General features: G+C 43.8%; 1 protein-coding gene across 1 annotated transcript; it reads right to left on the bottom strand.

The window, feature by feature from the left end:
- Positions 1 to 11,261: 11,261 nt before the first annotated feature.
- LOC109205325 (beta-D-glucosyl crocetin beta-1,6-glucosyltransferase-like) lies at positions 11,262 to 12,902 on the bottom strand. The gene has a single exon (XM_019368032.1). The coding sequence runs from the start codon at positions 12,735 to 12,737 to the stop codon at positions 11,379 to 11,381; it is 1,359 nt and encodes a 452-aa protein (XP_019223577.1). The 5' UTR covers positions 12,738 to 12,902; the 3' UTR covers positions 11,262 to 11,378.
- Between the last annotated feature and the right edge of the window lie 1,454 nt (positions 12,903 to 14,356).

The following is a 14,356-nucleotide window of genomic DNA, read 5'->3' on the forward strand; positions in this document are numbered from 1 at the left end:
GATAACCAAACGTGGGAATATCAAATACTTTATCGGATCTGATGTGGGAAAGCTTGAGACAAAATAGCAAATCGAATCTTGTATAAAGATAATATTTGTAGTTACTTCAGAGTCAACTTTTCTAGAGAGAGCTTATCAAGATAGAAAATTAGATGTCCCTTCTTTCTCTCTCTATTCCTACTTATATGAGACATTCCCTTTACCTACTGAAAGTACAAATACAAAGAATATTCCTTTAAAATATCTTATTGCTAAACTAGCCGTTTTGGCCGATCTGAGTGCTCGACCTCAACATTCGCTGCTCGGCTCACCAGTGTTGCTTCTTAAGCACGACCTTGGCCTAACTGATTCTTGATTTCCTTATTTCAGGCAAGGTACCTTTGATTAGATTTTGACCCATATAGTTAGTCCCTCTGCCCGTCGGGGTTGTTTTTGGACGAACTCGGTGGGCGGACTTCGCCAGTTGCAATTTTGAAAATCTGAGCATGTTGGCCGAGGAGTGACCCTTTTATGGCGAGGTGATGACGTGGTGCTTCAAGAGCCACATTTGACCGTTAGTCAGCTCGAAATGACATCATTTCATCATGCGTCATTATGATGCATGTTCCCAATAAGTTACATTGTTTCCCGCGCCTCTTTCGTTTCGAAATTAATGAGGCGGCGTTTGCACTTTCTCGATCGGGGTGCCCATATTCTTATAAATAGGGATGAGTATTTCTCATTTGAACTGTTGCATTTCTAGAGCCTTTGAAACCCAAGTTTTTCCTTCTTCAAATTTCCTGCGGCTGTGTTTTCTTTCTCCTTTCAGTATTTTCTGCTATTGTCATCTCTTTCACTTTTGCATTTCCTTTTCGCATACAATCAGAAAAATGGCTAGTGCTTCCTCTGATCCTATAACGTTGGCTGTGGACATGCCTCTTCATGAAGAAGGAGCAGCCATGGCAGAAGACGAGAATTTCCCCATCGTGGATGAGATAATTCCATGTTAGGGAAGGCCAGGTCAGACTTCAAGAACCCACATGAGGGTAAACCTGAACCCGTCGTTTCTGAGATGGATGCGGTGGCGATTGCTGCATTTAGGGCTAAGTGGCGAATCCCGGCCCACGTTGAAATTATCCCTGCTGGTAGTGATGTAGTGCAAGTACATCGCCCAGGGTACTGCGCATTTTACGCGTACCTGTTTGTTGTTGGCTATACACTTCTTCTTCCTTCCTTGGCGGAGGATTTTTGCCGTTTTTACGGTGTGTGTCCGGCTCAACTCTCTCCGTACATATACAATCTTTTCCTTATGCTTATCAAGTACGCGGAGCTGGCCAACCGTGGTATTTCTCTACGCCATATGCTTCACCTCTTCGCCCCAAGTTTTCATAGGGGCACGATGATTCACATGTGCCACCGCAAGACCAAGGGGTTGGTGGTGAAGATGGACGATAAAACTAATCGTTGTTTTTGGGAAAATTTCTTCTACGTGAAGACATAGCACGTGGTATCGAACCCTAGCGGATTCCCCGAGGAGTGGAACTTTGCTCGAAAGTGTTTTTCTCCCAAATGACTTCGTTGTTTATTTTTGGCGATCTGATCGTTCTCCTTCTCCTTTTGTAGCCGAGAGGGATTCTCCTTCGCCAGTTGTCGACATTCGCGACTGGGTGAGTCAAATTTTTTCACACACGGTGGAGATTCGCGAGTGGTCGCAATTTAACGAAAGGTTTGGGCATAGGCCTGCGGCCGGTGAGTCACCTTACTCTGGCTTTAATAGTTTTGACCTTTGTATCGTCCTTTTTGTCCTGTTCCTTATTTATCTTTCCTCATTGGTAGGTCGGAGGGCTTCAAGGAGGGCGAGGGCTCCTTCGCCTGCTTTTCCCTAATCGGGTATTTCGGCTGGGCCCGTACTCGCTGTGGCGGTAAGTGAGCCTGCTCAGACTGCGATTATTCCTCAGACCCCGCCCTCGCACGGTCCTAGTCGCCAGACTGCTGCCCCGGTAGCGGAGGTTCCGACTTCTACAGTATTTCACTTGGTCGATGAGTCGGATCAGGGCGAAGACGAAGAGGCTCCGCTGAAAAGGCGAACGATAGAGGTGATGGAATAGCGATTGAAGAGGAGCCGGTGGGGGGCGAACCTGAGTTGAACATGGCCGAGCTAAGGGGCAGTACGACCTCGGATGTAGAGATCGTGCCTCCTTCGGACGTGGAGATCACTTCTGTGGAAGAATGGGAGCGACCATAAGCGATTGTGACCATGCCGAGGAGTGATCTGTCGACGTCAGGACATGCCAACTTTCCTTCTTCGGCTGAGGAGAGGGCGAAGAGTGTGATCGTAGATGATTACGAATCTGGCTCTGATGTCGACCCCGATAGAGCGAGGATATTCGATGAAGGGCTTACTCGGGTGGAGGTGAGAACGGATGGAACTTCTTGCTCGATCGTAATCCCTTTGGACTGCGACTTGTTGGAGGATACAGTAAGCATGGTCCCCTACTTTGCCCCTATTTGTTCAGCTGTTGAGAACAGGTTCCTTCAGGCACTCCGAGATTCTGACCTATCACTGGGCATATCTGGGATGGCTTTGAGGGTGAGTTTCTTTCGTCATTTCTGCAGTTTGCATCTTTTTCCTCTTTCTACCATTGCTATTTTTCTTCTTATTCTCTTTTTTTAGACTTTCATTCTGGAGATCGAGAGTGCCCGCTGAGAAGAGAGGCAGGAGGTTGTGTTCCAGAAGATTGTTTCGAAGTACATCCATTATCGTGACAAGTACCGTGAGATGCGTGCACGGTTTAGAGCAGGTGGTAATCTCCAGGCCCTTAGTGATGAATTATGTCAGAAGGACGAGGAGTTTGTGCGAACTATTGGTAGATGCAGTGAGCTCGAGTTGAGCAAGGGGGTCGTGGTCGAGTGCGTCGACCTTCAAGCGCAAGTGGCGACCTTGCGAACTGAGCTTGAGCAAAGCTCAATTAGAGTTGTCGGCCTGAGTGGTGAGTTGACTAAGAAGGTGGCAGAGTTGATGAGAGCCGAGGAGGCTAGGGTAGCGACTATGGCAAAGGTGGCGGCGTTAAAGAGCGCGTGTCCTTAGGTTTGAATATGCAACCGATGCGGAAACGTCCGCGCTGAGGGAGAATCGGCTTGATGAGAGAATTGGTGGGCTTGAGAAAGAAGTTTTGAGCCTAAGTGAGCAAGTCGCCACCCTTGAAGCTGAGAAGGCACAGTTGTTGTTTCGACCTTCTTCCTCTCGTGCTTCCGCTTTCCCCGACGTTCCTCGTGATTTGTACCAGATGTGGATCCATGCTGAGGCAAAGCTGGACATATATAGGAGCTTGATGGCGGCGGGGATGGTTCCTGAGGCCGACTTCGAAGATGCCCGTGTTAAGGCACGTGATGTCAGGATTGCCTGTGGTTATGACCCCGCCACGTCAGGGAATGACGATGATGAAGAGGACTTGGACGGGCTTGTATCCGATCATTGGTACGATGATGAGAGGTGGAGATGGTGCTGCAGGCCGGGCGATGAAGGTGGCGATGACACAGGCGGAGATGATGCAGTGTGATCTTGTACTTAGTTTTTTGCTCTTTTCTGATGATGCATTGTGATCTTGTACTTAGTTTTTTGCTCTTTTCTTTCTTTCTCTTATCTTTTATTTTGGAGGGGGTCTTTTGGCCCCTTGTAAGATACTTTATATTTTGGAATGGTATGACTATTGACATTTTGCTGTATGTTCTTGGCTCTTTTCGCTTTTCTTTGCAAGCTTTTTTCTTTGTAAGAGTTCCTTACTTAGTTAATTCGAGCGAGGTCGAATGTTAATTAATTTGGGCGAGGTCGAACACTTGTTGATTTGAACAAGGTCGAATGTTAATAAATTCGAACGAAGTCGAACGTTGATGAATTCGAACGAAGTCGAATGTTAAATAATTCGAACAAAGTCGAATGTTAATGAATTCGAATGAAGTCGACTTTTAAATAGTTCGAACGAGGTCGAATGTGAGTTGATTCGAGCGAGGTCGAACGTTTGACTCTTGAGTGATTCAAACGAGGTCGAATGTAAATAAATTCGAGCGAGGTCGAATTTTAGTCGATTCGAGCAAGGTCGAATGTTTGACTCTTAAGTGATTTGAACGAGGTCCAATGTAAATAAATTCGAGCGAGGTCCAATGTGAGTCGATTCGAGCGAGGTCGAATGTTTGACTCAAGTGATTTGAATGAGGTCGAATGTAATTAAATTGGAGCGAGGTTGAATGTGAGTCGATTCGAGCGAGGTCGAATGTTTGACTCAAGTAATTCGAACGAGGTCGAATGTAAATAAATTCGAGCGAGGTCGAATATGAGTCGATTCGAGCGAGGTCGAATGTTTGACTCTTAACTTAGCGTAATGTATGAACTTGGCGGAGATAAAAAAAACCATGTGTTTGCGTATTTCGCTTTGTTTATACATTCATTCGAGAAGTTTACATGTTTTTGCTCTGTTCATGCATACATTGGAGGAGTTCCAAAAGTCCCAGTCCATCTAGTCCCTATATTTGTCGACCTGGAAAAGTAGTTATTGGTCGAGCGATGGACTTCTACCTAAAACTTCGAGACGCTCCCCGAGAAAACCCAATAGGGACAAAACTTGGGTAAGGGAAAAAAGAGTACGACTCGGAGGATGTCTATCCTTAGAAATTGAAGTATTTGAGGTGGGCGATGTTTGTTTGATTGTAATTTTCCTTCCATTGTTTCCAGCTGGAATGACCCTTTGCTTACTGCCGTGATTTTGTATGGGCCGTCCTAATTGGTTCCCAGTTTGCCTTCTTATGGGTCTTTGCTCGCTTGTGTTTTGGCTTTGAGTACGTAGTCCCTGACTTTGAGTGGCCTGATTTTGGCTTTTTTGTTGTAGTATCGCTCTGCTTGTTGTTTTTGAGCTATCATTCTTATGTAGGCCATGTCTTTCCGCTCTTTTTGGCCTCGTCGAGGTCTTGCCTTATATTTTCATCGTTGCTTGGCCCACTCTCGTTTGAATACCTTAGGCTTGGTTCCCCGACTTTGACCGGTATTACTGCATCAGTCCCATAGACTAGTGAATATGGTGCTTCTCTTGTGCTTGTTTTTGGCATAGTGCGGTATGCCCATAGCACTTCCGACAGTAGTTCCGGCCACAGTCCCTTGGCATTCTCGAGCTTCTTTTTCATAATGTTCAATATTGTTTTGTTGGAGGATTCTGCCTGACCGTTGCCTGCGGGACGATATAGCGTGGAGAGTATTCTTTTGATGTGCCATTTTTCAAAGAACTCGGAGGTCTTTTTTCCAGTGAATTGGGGACCGTTGTCGCAGCTAATTTCTTTGCGGATTCCGAAGCGGCATATGATGTTTCTCAATATGAACGTGATTACTTCTTGCTCGCGTATTCGGGTGAATGCACCTGCGTCTACCCACTTGGAGAAATAGTCAGTTAAAACTAAAGAAAATCGTACATTACCTCGTCCCACTGGGAGGGGTCCGACGATATCCATTCCTCATTTGATGAAAGGCCAGGGTGAGGGGACTGAATGAAGGTGTTCGCCCGCTTGGTGAATTATGGGGGCGTATCTTTAGCATTGCTTGCACCTTTTGACGAAGTCGGCGGCTTCCTTTTTCATCGCGGGCCAATAGTAGCCTGCTCGTATGAGGCACTGACGGGAGCTCGGTTGCCAGTGTGAGCTCCGCAGTGGCCCTCGTGTACTTCTTCGAGGACGTGCCGTGTTTGATTTGGTCCTAAGCACTTCACTAGGGGACGACTAAATATTCTTTTGTACAAGTTGTTATCGACGATGCTGTACCTGGCCGCCTGCATTCGAAGCTTTTTGGCTTCTTTTTTGTCGGGTGGGAGCACTCCGTTCTGCAAGTATGAGATAATACGATTGCGCTAGGCCCAAGTTAGGTTTATAGATCGTACCTCGATTTGGTCTAGTGATGAATGGAGAAGAGTGACCATTCCCCCCTCTCCGGTTATGCTTTTGGTGGCCGCTGCCAGTATGGCGAGGCCGTCCGCTTCGATGTTCTGCGCTTGGGGTATTTGGTCGAGTTGGCATTCGTCGAACTCGGGTATTAGTTTGCAAATTTCAGCCTGATATTTCTGTAGCCGTTGCTCCTTAATTTGGAAAGTCCCTGTGACCTGATTGACTACGAGTTGTGAGTCGCATCGAAGGATGAATCGCTGTACTCTGTACCTGAGTGCTAACTTTAACCCTGCAATCAAGGCCTCATACTTGGCCTCGTTGTTAGTCATATCAGGGCATCGTATAGATTGGCGAACCATTTCGCCTGTTGGGATCTCGAGCACGAGTCCCAGTCCAGATCCTAATGTGTTAGAAGCGCCATCGGTGTACAAAACCCATTGGTCGTGTACTTTGGCGGAAGTAGTGGCGATTTCCCTTTCGACTTCGGATATTATCTTTGCACTAAAGTCGGTGACGAAGTCGGAAAGAACTTGCGGCTTTATCACTGTTCGCGGTTGATAGGTTATATCGTGCTCGCTCAGCTCTATGGCCCATTTGGCCAATCTACCCGATAATTCGGGTTTGTGCAAGATACTCCTTAAAGGAAAAGTCGTGACCACCGAGATGGGGTGGCATTGGAAATAAGGTCTAAGCTTCCATGATGCTACGACTAGGGCCAGAACCAACTTCTCAAGGTGGGGGTACCGCGTTTCAGCGTCGACCAAAGTTTTGCTAATATAATAGATCGGAGATTGCGTACCTTTATTTTCTCGTACCAGGACAGAACTTACTGCAACGTCGGACACGGCTAGGTAGACGAGGAGGCGCTCTCCGGGTTCTGCCTTAGCGAGCAACGGTGGTGAAGAAAATTAGGCCTTTAGTTCTTTTATGGCGATGATGCATTCGGAATTCCATTGGAGCCCGTTATCCTTTTTGACAACGCCAAAAAATTTGTGGCATCTGTCGGAGGACCGCGAGATGAATTTCGACAGGGCGGCTATCCCGTCGGTCAGCTTTTGCACTTGCTTCTTGCTGGTTTGATTTTCTGGGATTCCTTCTATGGCCTTGATTTGGTCGGGATTGACTTCGATGCCTCGTTGTGATACCAAGAAGCCGAGAAATTTTCCAGATATATCGCCGAAAGCACATTTTTCGGGGTTTAATTTCATGCCGTACCTTGTGAGTATGTCGAAGGCTTCCCTCAGGTGGTCGATATGGTCCTCCTTTTTCTTTGACTTGACCAACATGTCGTCTATATATACTTCCATGGTCTTGCCGAGTTGATCTTTGAACATTTTGGTCACCAGCCTCTGGTACGTTGCCCCCACATTTTTTAACCCGAATGGCATCACTCTGTAGCAGTTCGTTCCCTGATGGGTGATGAAGGTGGTTGTTTCCTGGTCCTCCTCTTCCATGAGGATTAAGTTGTAGCCCGAGTAGGCGTCCAAGAAGCTCACCAGTTCGTGCCCGGCTAAGGCGTCGATGAGTTGATCGATGTGGGGTAGCGGGAACGAGTCTTTTGGGCAGGCTTTGTTTAGATCTCTGAAGTCCACGCACATTCTCCACTTACCATTCTTCTTTTTCACCATGACAACATTGGTGACCCGCTGAGGGTACTTGGATTCTCTGATAGAACCGTTCACTAACAATTTCTCGAACTCTTCACGAACCGCGTCGCTTATTGCGGAGTTGAACTTTCGTCTGATTTGCCTTACTGAGGGGTAAAATGGGTCGTCGTTCAACTTGTGAGTTGCTATCTCCTTTGGGATACCTGGCATGTCTGCATGGGGAAAAGCAAATAGGTTTACGTTATTTTTTAACAATTGATGAAATTTAGTTGGATCTTGGAGTTTATGGCTGATGAAAGCTTTCTTTCTATGGTCGTCGTCATCTAGTTGGACGGGATCGAGGTCCTCTACGGTTAACCCCGTGGCTTCTATGATTTCAGGGTCGCTGATGACGTCTTTCTTTTCCTCGCCATCCGATCCCGACTTCGTTAATTGCTATGCTTCCTCGGCTTTTCCTTTCAACTGTTGGGTGTATGTGTAGTCTTGGGTGATGCGGTAGCATTCTCGGGCCGTGCGTTGCTCTCCCCGTAAGCAGAATACTCCTTAGGGGGTGGTAAATTTAATGACTTGGTACAAACTGGAGGGGACGGCTTTCATGGCGTGTATCCATGGTCGGCCTATGATGGCGTTGTACGCCGTGTCCTGATCCATGATGTGGAACGTGGTCTCCAAGGTGATGCCGCCGGCCAAGGCGGGCAGCGTGATTTCTCCAGATGTCCGCTCAACTGTATTGTTAAAACCTATTAGCGTGATGCAGCGTGGCAGTATACTGTCCTCGAGCTTCATTTGGGTGAGAACCCGAGGATGGATGATGCACGCGCCGCTTCTATCATAGACCATGATACGTCTTACATCAGTATCAAAAATGCGTAAAGTAATGACAAGGGCGTCATAGTGAGGAAAGACCAAATTGTGGGTATCCGACTTATCGAAGATGATACTTTCTTCGAGTTCGTCATACCATTCGTGGGTGACTGACCGTTTGAGCTTGTTAGTGGTGGTGAACTTCACGCTGTTGATTGACGCGTCATCGCCTTCTCCGATGATCATTTGAATGGTCCGAACGGGGGGAAGGTGGTTTGGGCGGCCCCTGATGTTGTTCTCGCCCTCGGGCGAAGTTGGCCCTCCCTCGATCGCTTATTAACTCTTTTAGGTGACCTTGGTGAAGCATGTTCACGACCTCCCGTCTAAGGGCGATGCAGTCCTCGGTCTTGTGACCCCGTTCCTGGTGGAATTCGTAGAGGGCGTTTGACTTTCTGGTGCTTGGGTCGAACTTCATCTTTTGTGGCCATTTTACCTCAGGGATGAGCTTTTCCAATGCGTAGACTATTTCTGAGGGGTAAACACAAAAATTGTGAGCTGATAATAGGGGGCATACCTATTTCATTTTGGTGGGTTCCCGTTCGCAGCCTGGATGGACCTTCATCATGACGTGGAGGTGGCATGAGAGTGCCTCTTTCTCGATTAGGTCGTGACCCTGGTAGATTTCTTCTGCTGTCATTTCTTCGGTCTTTCCTAGACTCCATTTGGTCCGAGGTCAAGCGTTGAGTAGGCCCGTTGAGATCATCCTCGTCGGCTCTTACCTCGGCACAATAGGCGTTGTATATCTCATCCCAAGTGGTTGGAGGATATTTCATGAGTCGGCTTAGAAACTTTTTGGTCGCCCATGACCCACTTCTACTCAGCCCATTCTGGAAAGCGGCCACCGCCATTCCTTCAGATACATTCGGAAGGGTCATTCTTACACGGTTGAACCGGGCGAGGAAGTCCTTGAGTCCTTCGCCAGGTGATTGCTTGATGGCGAATATGTCGTTCACCCTTGCCTCCGCTTTCTTGGCCCCGGCATGGGCGGTGATGAACTTGTCGGCCATTTATTCGAACGTTTCTATGGAGCGCGCAGGTAACTGCGAGTATCAAGTCAGGGACCCACCGGTTAGGGTCTCTCCAAACTTCTCCAGTAATATGGATGATACTTGTTCTTTTGCAAGGTCGTTGCCTTTCACTGTAGTGACATAGTGGGTCACATGATCCTCCGGGTCTGTCGTGCCGTCATATATTTTCAAATATGGCAGCATTTTGAAAGTTTTTGGTATAGCATGTGGTGCGGCCTCGTCGCTATTTGGTTGTTCCACAAACCGGCCGGTGTCCCGCTTTGGTAGGAGTTTTGGGCGATATCTTATCTACCCTTTCTTGATGCTCTCTCATTTGATCGCGGAGTGCTTTGTTCTCGTTCTCCATCTCCTCCATTTTTCTAAGGATGGCAGCCAGGGCATCGTTACCTACATCATTAATAGGGTGAGTGATACCTGTCGAGGGAGGTTGGGTGTGTTGCTCATTGGTTGTTGTGGCGATGTCGACTCACACGCTCTCTCTTCTCACCCTCTGAGCGGGTTTGTCGAGTATACTGTTCAGTGTATTTGTTAGCCATGGTTCTAGTAGCTTATTTATCGCTGGTGGTGCTTCTTCCGTGGTGGACGTAGAGGCTCCCTTTCCATGATAAGCGGTGACGCTGCCATGAAGAGGGGGTGAATCACTTCGCTTAGGTGACGCGATTGGCGTCACGTTCTCCTCATCCTCTCCGTGAGTTCTGTTGATGGTGTTTAGGAGATTGGCAGTAAGATCGGCTATCGCCTTTGTCTTTTTCTCTCCATTGCTTGCCATGCTAAATCTGTGCAAACAACGAGATACGAGACTGTGCAAAGTGTCGTGAATTTTTTTTAAGATCTAGAAAAAACTAAAACTTTTAACTAGAAAATTCCCACAGACGGCGCCAAATTGTTCGACCAAAAAGTGTTAAGCCTTTTTGTTAAACAAATTAAGTAAATGATAATAGGTAAATTCTAGCTAAATATAATAAATTCTAGATCCATGATTGATAGGTAGTAATAATCTAGAAATCACATTTAAAGCTATTAAGAGCCAAAAGGATGTTTAATGATGTTGTTGTGAATGAATGAGGGGATAAGGACAAACAATAAATATGATAAATGGCAATAACTGTAAATAAAGTAGTTCACCCAAATGTATAACGAGGTGGATGATTCTCCCTCCGACAATGATGTAAGATAACCAAATGTGGGAATATCAAATACTTTATCGCATCTGATGTGGGAAAGCTTGGGACAAAACAACAAATCGAATCTTGTATAAAGATAATGTTTGTAGTTACTTCAGAGTCAACTTTTCAAGAGAGAGCTTATCAAGATAGAAAATTAGATTCCCCTTCTTTCTCTCTCTATTCCTACTTATATGGGACATTCCTTGTACAAATACAGAGAATATTCCTTTAAAATATCTTATTGCTAAACTAGCCGTTTTGGCCGATCTGAGTGCTCGACCTCGACATTCGCTGCTCGGATCACCAATGTTGCTTCTTAAGCACGACCTAGGCCTATACTAATTCTTGATTTCCTTATTTCAGGCGTGGTACTTTTGATTAGATTTTGACCCATACAGTGTCAGCATTTGAGGTGTAGAAATATAGTTCTTCATCAATCTGTTACGTACGAAGAATTCTCAGCATTAATTGCCAAGAAGTGTCATAGGTAATCCCATTAATCATCCACCAAAGTATTGATGAATGAAAAGAAAATATAACTATTTGTAATCCTAAGTGGATCAACTCTATTACACCCACGATCCCTTTTAAAGGAGAACCAGAAGAACAACAATGAACTCAAAGCTAATGAAGGAGATCCGCAAGTTAATTCCTAAATTTTATCTCACATTATGAGATAAGTATTTCTTTCATCATGACATAAGTATGCATTTATTATTGTATCGAAATGATAATTATAAGAAATCACCTCATTAAAGGATATATTGTGAATGTTTATTTAGCCACAGTTTAATGAACTAGATTAGAAAGAATTAACCATTCTTGCTCTTACTCTTCCCAACAAGTTGTCTTAACTCCTCTACAGTTGCATCCATATCTTCAACACTTTTTGTTCTCAAATTCATTCCCAAATTTCTCACCTTACTCCTCATATTTTCTGAGGATTCTCCAATTGTTACATCTTTTATAACACTTGCTATTTCTTTGCTATGAAGCGATCCATTATCATCCCTCACAACCTCTAAAGCAACTCCAATTTCCACTAGCAATTTAGCATTCATTGGTTGGTCAAGTTGCATGGGAATAGCTATTATTGGAACACCAAATTCTATACTTTCAGATATAGAATTCCATCCACAATGACTCACAAATCCGCCAATACTTGAATGAGTTAGGATTTTAGCTTGTGGAGCCCATTCCACAATTATCCCTCTATTTCCAACTCTTTCAAGAAATCCTTGTGGCAAAGTCTCTTCAAGATTTTGTTTTTCACCTTTTGGAAACCTAACAACCCATATGAAATTCACTTGGCTAAGCTCTAAACCTAAAGCTATTTCCTCCCTTTCTTCTTTTGTCAAGAAATACTCACTCCCAAAAGAGACAAACACAGTTGATAACTCTTTTTTACTATCTAGCCATTGCATGATGTTCATGTTTTCATCTCCACTAGCCACAGGATCTTGAACTAGCGTACCTATAGGCAAAATTCTAGTCTCAATAATTTCAGCCAAATAATCCATATATTTTCCTTCCAATTCTCTACTAGTACTTATTAGCATGATCCCATCTTGAGGCGGCATCTCCTCTTCAGGTTGATCATCTTTGTTTTCATTCTCTTTGTCATTTTTCTGGACCAATTTACGCGCTCTTTCTAGCTCATAATCGCGTAAATGAAGAGCTGGAAAAGGGTATCCGACGTCAAGATTCTTGTACAAGTGCACAAAATAGGAACACATGGCCGCGCCAGAGGTGAAAAATTGAGCTGATGGTATGCTGAGTGAAGAAGCCACCCCAAAAGTCCATAGTTGCATAACATCATAGATTATTATATCGGGTTTTCGTGTTTTTAGGATGGTGAAAAGGTTAGGTTTGGCCAACTTGAGAGCTTTGTGAAGGGTGGAATTGAGATGGAGGGGGAGTCCATTGGTTGTGTGATAGTGAGGAGGAAGTTGAGGAAATTCTGGTAATATGAGTTCCACAAGCTGAATTGTGGAAGAATAGCTTTGTGGGATTCTTTTTTGAATGAAACTTAGATTAATAGGTGTAGAACAAAGTTCAATCAAGAAGCCTCTATCTAAAAGTTTTTTGGCTAGCTCAAGAAATGGAGAGATGTGTCCATAGGCCAACCAAGGAAACAAAAAAGCCTTCAACTTGGCATTTTCTGTATCCATGGTAAGAGTGTGTGTGTGTGTGTGTGTGAGATTTTGTGTGGTTTGTTAGGAGGGAAAGAGTTGATAAAGACAACGAAGAAGAGAATAGTAGGCTGAGTTTTCTATGCTTTTTTTGTCACTTTTCTAGAAGATTTTCACGTCTGTACATATATAGAAAAAGAAGACAGATATGTTTGTAAAAAGATGCTGATTTCATTGCTTAGCCAACCATCTGAATAGGACATGCAGAAAATGATCCGACCATGCAATTTTGTTCTTGTTTTTAAAATTTTGAGATTAGCCGGCAGTTTGTTTTGCGTCATAGGTCACATACTTCGTGTGATTAATTCTGGAAATCAAATTCTTGTTACTTACACGTACGTAGTTAATGAGCGGAGCGATAGAGATTGATGTAGAAATTCTTTTTGGTATTGGGTGGTGGCGAGACTCGAACCCAAGACCTCTGACTACTCTGATACAATATTGAAGTGTGTAACCATCTCATTTAAAAACTTAAATTGTTAGAGAGAGCACACTTTTATTTACTTGATTATGTCTTCAACATCCATCATACATGAAGAACAACATTTAAGAGTATTTATGTATGTACTAATTTTATATGATAACATTTGCGAGTTTATATTAATGTAAATAAATATTTATGAATTAGTTAAATAAAACAACGACTTATATTTGGACAAGTGAGGCTTCCTTGAATTTCTCGAAAATAATTAATGTTTATATTGAGGAGACTTTTACTTTCATATCCTTGAAATAGACCTTCCAATAAATGCTAATTTGCAAATCCTTAATGAATCCAACTAATCGGCATGTTTTCTTTGTGAACAGTAAGCAAAACGCATTATATAATTAATCTCTAAATAAGTTGAGTCGAAGACAGTAAAGTCGAGCAAGGTGAATTATCCATACAGATTAAAACAAGTGTAACACATTAAAATACAAATAAAATTTCGATGCGATATTTTCACTATTTCCCACCCATATCTTCTTCTCTTCAACAATAATATTATCCATGAAAAAGGTTTGTCAAATTTTCATAACACGGGGATTCTCCTTCTCTTCTTTTTCTGCCCCTATGTTTAGAGAGTGAAGTTTAAGATAAAAAGTAGAAGCAAAGGAAATTTGACTTACTGTATTTTACGACTGATTTAATCTTATACACTAACATGGTTGAACAGTCTAGGTTGGAAGTTGTTGCGAGTATATGCCTATTTCAAAAGGCATATATAGTTGTAACTGTTGTACCTCATGTTGGTCGTGGATGTTATGTCAGGAATAGGCAAACTCGAAAATAAAGAAGATAAAGAATACCAAATTTTAATGTGGAAAACCCTTTAAATCGAAGGTAAAAACCACGCGATTACAAAGATACAAAAGGCTCCACTATAACAATAAGAGGGTTACAAAAGTTCTCCAAATTGGCTACACAACAAGTGTCAAACACGGAGCAACAATAGCAACAAGAGCAACAACTAATCAATTGAAGAAAGAGGAGAATCCACAAAAATAAAGCTGCTATTTGAGGCTCGAAATCAGATTCTACGGGCTTCAAAATTCGATCTTCACCGTTCAAATCAAATACCAAGATGTTACGAACACTTAGCCAAAATATCACCTCG

The sequence above is a fragment of the Nicotiana attenuata genome, unplaced genomic scaffold (genome assembly GCF_001879085.1).
Source record: "Nicotiana attenuata strain UT unplaced genomic scaffold, NIATTr2, whole genome shotgun sequence".
Classification (NCBI taxonomy): Eukaryota; Viridiplantae; Streptophyta; class Magnoliopsida; order Solanales; family Solanaceae; genus Nicotiana; species Nicotiana attenuata.